This window comes from Hemibagrus wyckioides, linkage group LG08 (assembly GCF_019097595.1).
Source record: "Hemibagrus wyckioides isolate EC202008001 linkage group LG08, SWU_Hwy_1.0, whole genome shotgun sequence".
NCBI lineage: Eukaryota > Metazoa > Chordata > Actinopteri > Siluriformes > Bagridae > Hemibagrus > Hemibagrus wyckioides.
In genome coordinates this window covers 8,884,618-8,896,936 of record NC_080717.1, presented here as the reverse complement: position 1 = coordinate 8,896,936, position 12,319 = coordinate 8,884,618, and the positions used below count along the sequence as shown (strand labels likewise).

The 12,319-nt window shown below is 40.9% G+C and overlaps 1 protein-coding gene across 1 annotated transcript; it reads right to left on the bottom strand.

The window, feature by feature from the left end:
- Nucleotides 1-7,937: 7,937 nt before the first annotated feature.
- On the bottom strand, nt 7,938-8,912 carry LOC131357967 (serine/threonine-protein kinase pim-1-like). The gene is made up of 4 exons (XM_058397397.1): nt 8,747-8,912; nt 8,483-8,659; nt 8,249-8,358; nt 7,938-8,048 (listed from the first exon to the last, which is right to left on the bottom strand). Exons 1-4 carry the CDS (start codon nt 8,910-8,912, stop codon nt 7,998-8,000), a joined length of 504 nt encoding a protein of 167 aa, XP_058253380.1. The 3' UTR covers nt 7,938-7,997.
- Nucleotides 8,913-12,319: the final 3,407 nt, after the last annotated feature.

The following is a 12,319-nucleotide window of genomic DNA, read 5'->3' as shown; positions in this document are numbered from 1 at the left end:
CCTAAGCTCTGATCCCTTCTGTCTCTTACCCAAAGACTAACATACACTTTATATAAATATGACCATATTAAATTCAAACCTTTTAATAAACCTTTTCAGGCAAAATATATGAAGCTGATTAGACTGTTTTGGCCCAGTGTAATGTGTTAAAGATCTGACAGACGTGTGCTAAAAATCTTTACCGGACTTTAAATCATTACTGTAAATTCTTTGCTGTGTGATTCTTTAGGTACAGTTTTATGTCCAAATGGTGGATGAACATACCCCATGGTGTAATGTGGCCTTCCTGACGTGGACGCTGGAGACTGAACATCTCACTAGTCATGAGGCCACGTTCGGAGTTCTTCAGCTTATACACTCCGTCCGCAAACAGCTGACGAAGGTTTACCAGCCACTCCGGTTCTTCTTCCTTCCCTTGGTGTAGCTTCTCAGACAGCTACGAGACAGACAGGGAAAATAAACCGACTAAATATTTTGTATATAAAACCTTGGAATCATTTTACAAGTATCAATAATCATATTTACCGCAATGGTCATTTTCATCGTGGTCTTGGTGATTTGCCGTGGTAAAGTAGCAATTGCTGTAGCGATGGCCTTGCAGTACTCGAGGGCTTGGTCGAAAAGGCCGAGCTCGGCTAGCCTGCTGGCGTGATAGCACTTGAAGATCTAAGACAGACGGAGTCATTCCATCTTAGCAAAAAAGTTCATCCTTAAGTTTGGTAAAAAGAATATTAAAAAGGAATAAAAAGAGGAATTCTAACTTGGAAATTTGGCTGGGGAAGCCCTGTGGTCAGCGAGCATATGTATTCATACACCTCCGTTCGTTCAATTGCTTCCCTTATGGCTGATTGCCTGATTGGCAGACTGTACAAAGAGAAAAGTGTCTTAGTCAAGTCAGAAGAATAATCATACCCAAGCGCTCTCACACACGAACACACACACACAATACCTGTTACAGCCAATGAGCTCAAAGCTGGGGCTCTGTAAAATCTTCAACTCCTCCGTTGCAGCTACGTAGCACAGCTGTGCAGCATAGGTCAGTCCTCTGGAGTCTGCAGATGAAAGACCAAACATGCATGTAAGGATTTGGGTCAGTGCAACAGTCCAGAGTTCATGATCCGATCACAACATGCGGAGTTCCTAGAATATTGTTTATGTTATCCATACCAAGGTCCTGTCCCATTTGAATCAGAGCATCCAATATCTCGTCTTCTGGGTCGGCAGAGCACAAAAGTTTCGCCAGAGAAAGACACCAGCTATCTTGGTTCTTAACCGCTCTCTGTAGATGGAATTGGCACATTAGACAGCAACAAATAAAGCAAAAACAACACAAAAAGTAGACAGATGGTGATGCTGATGCATTAATAAACAAAGGTATAGCTAATATAACATATTACAACATAAAATGACAAGTTTATACCCTTTTCTTCAGAAGCCTGTAGTTCTTGAAAAGGACAGTTGCAGCATCTGCCAGCTCTGCTTTCTGTAAAAGAAACATGCTTAACTTCCATCACTACTCTAGACACAGTATATTTATTCATGCTGACAAATTTAGCTTATTAAATCTCTTGCTGTGTTTTATCGTGAGTAATTTTGCTGTGAAAGTCAACTAAAACGCTTACTCCATTTTTGCTGAAACGCAGCTCCATCATCTTCCAGAAGAAATAGGTCTCCTTCTGGTCAGGTTCCTCCACCTTTTGTAGGCACTCCTGGGATTTCCTCTGGATAAAACGCATCACGTCCTCCATCTGGATCTTACTGCTGTAATGGATGGATACAGATTATTGAACATACACCTTGACCAGCTGATATGTTTCCAAACATTCCTGCTGAATGTTCAGTTTGTGTGTGTGTGTGTGTGTGTGTTATCTCAGAGGAGAAATAAGCACTCACCTCATCAGAGGACCCGGAAAAGAGATGTTCTCCCCATCAGACAGGTAGTTGTCATCACCTTGTAAGAGGTTGCTTTCTCTCTCATGATGAGGAATTTGAACAGCAGGGTTGCTCTGCATTTTCTTGTCCACTGTCATTTTTGTTAATTTTGTTATTAACTGTGGAACACCATAAATACATTTGGTTATTTATTTATTTGCTTTTTGTTTTTTATATAATTCAACTTGTGTTTTAATTATTTTGTCCACCTCTGGAGAAATTCATCAGACTCGCAGACGATATTTGCTTAAAGTAATTGAAAAAAAAAATGATGTGCTGATTCATCAATTTTTTATAGTCAGATGTGAGTGAGGACATAAAAAGACTTTCTGATATTTAATTTCGATACAAAACAATTTCACTGAATAGCAGTTAGGGGATATACACTGATCAGGCATAACATTATGACCACTGACAGGTGAAGTGATTATCTCCTCATCATGGCACCTGTTAGTGGGTGGGATATATTAGGCAGCACGTGAACATTGTTAGAAGCAGGAAAAATGGGCAAGCGTAAGGATTTGAGCGAGTTTGACAAGGGACAAATTGTTATGGCTAGATGACTGGATCAGAGTATCTCCAAAACTGTAGCTCTTGTGAGGTATTCCCGGTCTGCAGTGGTCAGTATCTATCAAAAGTAGTCCAAGGAAGGAACAGTGGTGAACCGGCGACAGGGTCATGGGCGGCCGAGGCTCACTGATGCACGTGGGGAGCGAAGGCTGGCCCGTGTGATCCGATCCAACAGACGAGCTACTGTTGCTCAATTTGCTGAAGAAGTTAATGCTGGTTCTGATAGAAAGGTGTCAGAATACACAGTGCATCACAGTTTCTTGTGTACGGGGCTGCATAGCCACAGACCAGTCAGGGTGCCCATGCTGACTCCTGTATACAGCCAAAAGTGCCAACAATGGGCATATGAGCATCAGAACTGGACCAGGGAGCAATGAAAGAAGATGGCCTGGTCTGATGAATCACGTTTTCTTTTACATCACGTGGATGGCCGGGTGCGTGTGCATCACTTACCTGTTGAACACATGGCACCAAGATGCACTATGGGAAGAAGGCAAGCCGGCGGAGACAATGTCATGCTTTGGGCAATGTTCTGCTGGGAAACCTTGTGTCCTGAGATCCACGTGGATGTTACTTTGACCCGTACCACCCACCTAAGCATCGTCACAGACCATGTACACCCTTTCATGGAAACGTTATTTCCTGACGCCTGTGGCCTCTTTCAGCAGGATAACGTGACACAATGCCACTTGGCCTCCAAATTCCCCAGATCTCAGTCCAATCAAGCTTTTGTGGGATGTGCTGGACAAACAAGTCCGATCCATGGAGGCCTCACCTCACAACTTAGAGGACTTAAAGGATCTGCTGCTAACATCTTTTGTGCCAGATCCAGCAGCACACCTTCAGGGATCTAGTGGAGTTCATGCCAAAAGGTGGACCAACACTACCAATGTTAGGCAGGTGGTCATAATGTTATGCCTGAAGACGTCTACAGCTCATTACAGGTCGAATACAAACTATTCTACTTTGGGTTGTAGCAAGTTTGATAAACAGCTGCTTGCCTCTTTCTGCTTTGTGTAGATCTGTATTATCTTATATTAGTTATATTACTATCATATATCTTATAGATCTTATATTACTTTAAAGCTGAGACTTTCTCAGCTTTCTTCCCTCTCTCCTCTGCACAGGATGTTCACCTGTGTCCATAATAAATCCATGAGGCTGAACACGGGGAAACGAGTAGCTTAGCGGATTTTACTCAAGATTAAACCATTTAGCATAAGAAAAAAGTGTAGGACTAATGTAATATTATTTTTTTAACTCACTTTCCTGAAGGTTTTATACTTTAGGCTCAAGAAACAGAGCAAATCAGTGTAGACAGTCCCAGCATATTTTTCCATGTTTCACACAATATATTTCCTCTATTCGATCACAATTTCTCTTCCCTACTTAACACACTAACACTCTTCATACCTCAGTTGGTTGGGGGTCAGTTCTTAAATATCCCAGGGTCCTGTGCAAAACTTATACAGTATTAATGCACACACCTAATCTGGTCTAGATCACCAGTCTACATCAGACCTGACCTGAATCAACAAGATTTAATAGAAATATATTTCAAACAACAAGAGTGAGATCAGCTTCCCGAAAAAGAAAGATAATGTAACTTCATATTTTTCCCCCCTTTCATTTAAATAGTTTCAAGTAGCTCACAGAAGAGCTGGTGAATAACAATAGTCACATTTGCACAATTTTATTTCATATTCTACTTTTCATTTTTGGCCTAGGATGAGTTTTCTCTCTGAACTTAATATACTTTTATTACAAATGACACACACACACACACACACCAATTAAACTGTTTATTTTGTTAATATGAAGCAGTAATGATTCTCTAGCTTCTAGCATCTGGTACAGTATTAAAGGTGTGTTCAATAAAACCTCCAAACATTTGGAACAATTAACCATTAACCATGTACAATTTGACACACAAACACAGTTTGATGTGGAATAGCTTTATAAAAGGGCATTTTGTCATTTAATATTGCAGTAGGAGTTGCTCAGACATAAATGTAAAAGTGATATCAAACAAAGGAAAAAAAAATGTACATATCCATCCATCCATCCATCCATCGTGTTTTTGTAGGTGCTCAGGATAGCTCTCTGAAGCTGTGGGATCTGAGGAAGCTGATGAACTTTTAGACAATTACTTTGGATAATAACTATGAGGTTTGTTATTATTATACAAGTGTTGGTTTGCTGATATGTTGCCATGTGTACTGCAATTGTTTTTACTAAATCACAAACAAATTGAAATAATCAGATCATTAAGTGCAATGAACCAGTATCAGCCTTTTCATTTCCTCCTTCTCCTCTTCCTCCTGTTGACCTGCAGGTGAAGTCTCTGGTGTTTGACCAGAGCGGAACGTATCTGGCTGTTAGAGGGTCTGATATTCGAGTGTACATTTGCAAACAGTGGACTGAGGTTCTCAACTTCACTGGTGAGTGCAGCAGCTTTACTGTTATACATTTATATCGTGTGTTAAGTGTCCATGCTTCCCATAAACAATTGTTTTCAGCTTTTAAAATGAATAACTGATTGAAAATGATGATTGGGTCTTTCTCCTCTCTTTTCCTCTTTGCTTTCTATAGATCACTCAGGTTTGGGTAACTGGCGAGCATGCTCAGTTCCTGTCCTCTACTGACATGGACAGAAGCCTCAAATTCTACAGCCTGTAGGACATCAGGAGAAACTGATGAAATGAAATGAGAGAGATAGGAGTTATGTTTTAGTCCATGATCCCATTCTAGTGTATAAGGAAGAAGCTAACCATCATGGTTTTGCAGCCTCTGTCTCGCAGATGAAAATGGACGTCGAAATGATTTCCATATATGAATACACTGTAGTGATAAGTGAACACATTCTCTGCCGTCTCTAATCAATCATATGGTTTTCTCATGAGAACCGCTTAAAGATTTTTAGTAGCTATGAATAATAACTTGGTTTATATAATTTTGGTATATTTTTATAATAATTCTGGTTTTGTCAACCTTTTATTTTCCTGCTCTGTATTTCTAGGGCTCCCTTTTCCTGACTTAGTGGTGTTGCTGTTAGTCTCTTGTGCCTAATCTTTTGTACCCTGCCATGAGCTGAAAACAGAGAAGAATCAAATTAGATTTCAATAAAGACTTGATGTTTTTAATGTCTGGTGTTCAAGTGTATGATGTGAATTATCACGTTTCACATTAATATTGTGTTAATGTTTCATCTGATATTATATTATACTGTAGTCTTACAAGGGCACATAATAAAAGGGCTACAAGGGTAATAAGTAATACATATATATACACTATGTTGCCAAACATTTGAGGACACCCCTCCAAATCACTGAATTCAGGGGACTGGGCTTGGCCCCTTAGTTCCAGTGAAAGGAACTCTTAATGCTTCAGTATACCAAGACATTTTGGACAATTTTATGCTTTGTGGGAACAGTTTGGGGATGACCCCTTCCTGTTCCAACATGACTGCAAACCAGTGCACAAAGCAAGGTACATAAAGACATGGGTGTCTTGAGTCCTGACCTCAACCTGATCAACATCTTTGGGATGAATTAGAGCAGAGACCTCACAAATGCTCTTCCAGTGGAATGGTCAAAATTCCCATAAAAACACTCCTAAACTCCTAAAACTCCTAAAGAAGAGTTGAAACTGTTATAGCTGCAATGGTTCATAAAAAGCCTTTTACTTTTTCTATGCTAAACCCCTGCACTTTGGTGGATGTGTCTCTAATTTGTTAGTTGTCTTTAAAACACCCCATATATATAAAGAGGATATATATATATATATATATATATATATGTATATGTATATATATATATATAAGGGTTTCACGGTATCGATAACTATCTATATATAATTAATATATCTGATCCTTAATAAATGATATCTATCTAATTTTATCACTTAAAAATATCCAGAGTAAGGACAATATTTTCTCAAGGTGATTATCTTACAAATAATGCATGAACATTTAGGTATGTGAGTGGAATGAAGGAGGTGGTGACCCGGGTGTGACGTGTCTCTGATGAAGCTTGTGGCCACTGGGTGCTGTAGATGTGCTTAAGTGCAGGGATTTTGGTTTGCCTATGTAGATAGTGTAACTCATGGGCGTCGCTAGGCCATTTTTAGGGGGGCTGTAGCATAACTACTCAGCACCCCAAAAAATTATGTGATTATCCATAAACTGTACACAAATTGGTGATTGATTAATTAATTAATTCATTCATTCATTAATTTTTTTACTATTATACCCACATTGGGGACTGAGCCCCCCTTAAATGAAAATCCTAGAATCGTCCCTGGGTCACCCAATTAGTTACTTTTCACTCAAGTTTAATTCCTATCAATTGAATTACTCTGTTACTGAGAAGGAAACGTTGGCACTGATCTGGGCACTTCAACATTTTGATGTGTATGTGGGGGGAGGGTCCCCAGTTGTCATCTATTCAGATCATAATCCTTTGACATTCCATCATTCATTACAGAGTCAGAGTCCACGCTTAATGCGATGGATACTTTACTTAAAGCCTTATAATTTGACAATAAAACACATTAAGGAAGTTGAGAATGTGTTAGCAGACACCCTGTCCTGTGCCCCCATGGTGGAGAGAGGAAATGGTGTTTCTGTCTTCAACTGATGTGAGCTGACCCACCTCTATGTATGCATGTTATAATTTAGTATCATTATTTTGTTATTTTGATGTGGGAAACAGTATTCCCTGATGACTGTGGCCTTGTTCAGCAGGGTAATGCACCGTGCCACAAAGCCCGAATGGTTCAGGAATGGTTTGATGAGCACAACAATGAGTTTTTGAGGTGTTGACTTGGCCTCCAAATTCCCCAGATCTCAATCCAATCCAGCATCTGTGGGATGTGCTGGACAAACAAGTCCAATCCATGGAGGCCTCACCTTGCAACTTACAGGACTTTAAGGATCTGCTGCTAACATCTTGGTGCCAGATACCACAGCATACCTTCAGGGATCTAGTGGAGTCCATGCCTCGATGGGTCAGGGCTGTTTTGGCAGCAAAAGGGGGACCAACCCAATATTAAGCAGGTGGTCATAATGTTATGCCTGATCAGTGTATATGATATATAATGAAACGAATACAATTGTATAATATAAACAGTTCTACGTATATTTAAAAGGATTTACAGTATGAGTATATTGTGAATAAGAATCTCAGGATGAGCTCAGTTTTCATGATTACAGCAGGTTTTAAATTCAAGTCTACATTATATTCATATAAGATCATCGACTGAACCCACGGTGAGATTTGGGCATGAACTGTTGATGGGAAGTGCAGATTTTTAAGCTATCCATGTGTGTTCATCCACAGCAGCAGACATTGAGTCATAAATGCAGACGGCTCCAAGCAGAAGATCATAAATATGATGATATTGAATGAAAGCAAACAGCAGCCAGTCAGGTATAAGGTTCATGATTTATTTAAAGTATTTCTAATTTATTTACAGGAATTATAATTTATTTGTAATTAGAATTTGTTGGGTGCTGATGGTCTGATCCAACATGGCCTATTCATCATCTGTGGAATAAAAACATGTTTAAATTAATATAGAGTTTTGTAGAACATAATGTTTCCTTATTTGATTTCTTGTTCAATTGTCATGAAAATAAAATTACATAATACTTTATTGTGGAAGAATGCAGTAGGGTTCTAGTGCAATCCATGTGATCTGGATCATATTCTGTGTTTGTTCATTTTAATTAGATCTGATGTTTTACCTGGCTAACCTGAAGGGCTTCTGTGAACCACCCATGTTTACTGATCTGCTTCAGGCTTGGTCTTTTGGTGGGATCTTGCTCTAAGCACCAGTTGATCAGATGGCGGCAGGCTGTGTGGGCAGTGATGTAAACAGAGACAGAAATTTAGTCACTAATTTTTAATCTTCACTATCATTTTTCTCAGATTTGTAATATCTTGTAATATCTCAAAATGCTGTTTTTATATTCTCTCACCTTCAGACAGGCCAGGTATGAAATTGAGGGACCCAGCAACAATTTCCTCCTCATTACTGAAGGGCATTTCTCCACAGACTAAGCTGTATAGGAGAATGCCCAGACTCCAGATGGTAGCATGGTCGGCGTAGTACTGTTGTTGCTGGATCCATTCTGGAGGCCAAAAATCTGGGGTTCCTGAGCAGAAGAGCAAGAACAACATCAGCAAGATCACAACTTAGATATTCCATTAATTATGTGCAATATCTGTTGACGTGCAGTTACCTGCATATTCCACGTAGGGCGTGTCCTGCCACAAATCACCACAGCCAAAATCGATCAATTTTATGTCCAGGGTGTCGGAGTTGAACAGAAGGTTTTCCGCCTTGATGTCACGGTGGAAAACCTTGTGACTTTGGCAGTAGCCGGCAGCCTCGCCCACCTGCAGCATGAAGTAATAATAATAATAATAATAATAATAATAATAATAATAATAATAATAATAATAACCATCAATCATTGAACACTAAAGAAAACTCTCAGGATCAAAATCAAAAGAGCTAAACTAAATTTCATCTAAACACAACTATATACACTGTAATTATGTAATATAGTCTAGAAAGAACAACCAGTCTCAGCAAGACTGGACCCTTACAGCCACATCACATAGTCACAGCCGTACCATACATCAGTAACCCTAAATAAACAGTTCAATCACACACGTATCTAAATTACACACACAAACAAAAAACAAATGATGCCTTTGTGGATTGTTTCACCATTATTATTTGAATTTGTGCATCACTTTGTGTTCTCCATTTTTATGGGATTTTTACTTTGTGAAGCATCTGATAAAGCTAGCAAACACGTTATCAAGAACAAACAAATTCTTTGGTTATCCAAAGAGGGGCCATAGTGAAAGATGAATCACCTGCAGCATGATCATTTTGGCCAGTAGCTCAGTGAGTGTGCCTCCTTCACTTAAGCATAACTCGTACACGTCCATGCAGGGGATTGGTCTTTCCAGGACTAACAGGAGGCAGTTGTCCATTTCAAACCAATCCACAAGCTTCAGAACGTACTGGCAGTGAGGTGGCTTTGATAGCATTTGCATTAGTCAAGAAGCTTTATTGTCACTTCAACCATATATAGCTGATGCAGTACACAGTGAATTGAAACAACGTTCCTCCTAGACCAGAGGTGCTACACATAACACAGACAAAGTACAGTGACGCGGACAAACATAAAGCTAAACATAGAGATAAAACTAAACTATACTTAAGGTGCAAGAAATAAACTAGACATACAACAGAAGTGCACAGGACGACAAGACAAGACAGTGCAGACAAACAACATATAGACATGCAGATATAAAACTGACACTTTGCGCAAAGAACAGTGTATACAGTGAATATAAATATGAAATTGACATGTAAACAGGATTAATATAAAGTGAAATGTAAAGTGAATGTGCATGCAAACAGGACAATTTAGTATGTGTGTGTGTGTGTCCAGCACAGTTCAGTTCCTCTTGGAACACAGTTCTCAGCTTTTGTGCATGTGCGTTATGTATGTGTGTGCGAGTACATGTCCAGCACAGTTCAGTTCTCTGTTGAGATCAGATCTTGGTTGTACGTGTGTGTGTCCAGCTCAGCTCAGTTCTCTGTTGAGATCAGATCTTGGTTGTACGTGTGTGTGTGTGTCCAGCTCAGCTCAGTTCTCTGCTGAGATCAGATCTTGGTTGTGTGTGTGTGTGTGTGTCCAGCTCAGCTCAGTTCTCTGTTGAGATATTTGAAAGCCTCAGGGAAGTATCTGTTCAACAGTTTGGTTGTGCGGGTCCGAATGCTTCGGTACCTCTTTCCAGATGGTAGAAGGGTGAAGAGTGCATGTGAGGGGTGTGTGGGATCATCCACAATGCTGTTAGCTTTTCGGATGCAGCGAGTGGAGTAAATGTCTGCGGATGCAGCTGCTAAGGATGCTCTCGATGGTCCCTCTGTAGAAGGTGGTCAGGATGGGAGGTAGGAGATGAGCCTTCCTCAGCCTTCGCAGGAAATAGAGACGCTGCTGGGCTTTCCTGGTGATGGAGCTGGTGTTGAGTGACCAGGTGAGGTCCTCTGCCAGGTGGACACCAAGGAATTTGGTGCTCTTGACAATCTCCACGATGGACCCATCAATGTTCAGTGGAGAATGTTCACTCTTTGCTCTCCTGAAGTCAACAACCATCTCTTTAGTCTTGTCGACGTTCAGAGACAGGTTATTGACTTTACACCAGGCTGTTAGATGTTGCACCTCCTCTCTATATGCTGACTCGTCGTTCTTGCTGATGAGACCCACCACGGTCGTGTCATCGGCGAACTTGATGATATGATTAGAGCTGTGCATTGCTGCACAGTCGTGAGTCAGCAGAGTGAACAGCAGTGGACTGAGCACACAGCCCTCAGTGTGGTGGTGCTGGAGATGCTGTTCCCGATCCGGACTGACTGAGGTCTTCCAGTCAGGAAATCCAGGATCCAATTGCAGAGGGAGGTGTTGATACCCAGCAGACTCAGCTTCTAGATCAGGTGCTGAGGAATGATCGTATTGAATGCTGAACTGAAGTCAATGAACAGCATTCGTAGGTAAGTGTATTTATTGTCCAGGTGTGTGAGGGCCAGATGGAGGGTTGTGGTGATGGCATTGTCTGTGGATCGATTTGGACGATACGCAAACTGCATGGGGTCAAGTGATGGGGGCAGCAGGTTCTTAATGTGTCTCATGACGAGCCTCTCGAAGCACTTCATGTTGATGGGTGTGAGTGCAACGGGACGGTAGTCATTGAGACAGGACACTGGAGACTTTTTCGGCACGGGGATGATAGTGGTTGACTTTAGGCACGTTGGGACGACGGCGCTGCTCGGGGAGATGTTGAAGATGTCCGTGAAGACGTCTACTAGCTGTTCTGCACATTCCCTGAGCACTCTGCCAGAATTGTTGTCTGGTCCAGCAGCTTTCCGTGGGTTAACTCTGTGTAGAGTTTTCCTCACATCAGCCGTGGTGAGACAGAGCACCTGGTCCTCTGAAGAAGGGCTGGTCTTCCTCGCTGTCACGTCATTTTGTGCCTCGAACCGAGCGTAGAAGCTGTTCAGCACATCTGGAAGGGAGGCATCACTGTCACAGGCAGGTGGAGCTGGCCTGTAGTTGGTGATGGACTGGATGCCTTGCCACATGTGCCGAGTGTCGCCGCTGCTGGCATTAAAGCCACCTCTAGATGGAGCTTGCAGGTCTCGCCAGGCTAGCAATTAAAAAACAAACACACATAAAATTAGCATAGTTTGTGAAATCTGAATCTATAGATGCAGTATATGAAACCTAGATGCTGCTGTGAGCTAAGACTAATGTGACTGAACTGAGGAGAATTAGACTTTCAAAGAAAGATTTTTGCATAAAAATCTACTGTACTCACTACTAAAATCTGACTCCAGCTCCACACTGACCCGACAGCTCAGTCTAAGTGAGACTCATAGTTAGTAGACCTCAAAACTAAATAAGCCAATCAAGCATACTAGATGAATGCAGATAAGAGATTTTATTTTGTAATCAGCGCTGATACAAGAATTGAGATGCTCACGCATGAACGTCCCAACAACCTCTACCCGGGGAACTCCAACTACAGCCTTTATATACATTTCCCTTATCTTCCCAGTGCAACACGTCACTGGTTCTTTGCCTAGACAATCCCACCCATTTTTCTTTTTAGACCTTTTAGATTCTTTTTTACACCATTATCTTTGGATTTACAACTTTTCGAATACCATTATAATTAAACTTTCCTGAATCATTATATTAAAAATTGGGCGTTTCCGCCCCCACCAGTGGGAT

Coding starts and splice junctions, on each gene's coding strand:
- LOC131357967 (XM_058397397.1), bottom strand. CDS start 8,912: ATGCTGCAGGTGGGCGAGGCTGCCGGCTACTGCCAAAGTCACAAGGTT. Junction 8,660..8,746: donor GCCCTACGTGGAATATGCAG/GTAACTGCACGT, acceptor TCTTCTGCTCAG/GAACCCCAGATTTTTGGCCT. Junction 8,359..8,482: donor CATACCTGGCCTGTCTGAAG/GTGAGAGAATAT, acceptor CTGCCCACACAG/CCTGCCGCCATCTGATCAAC.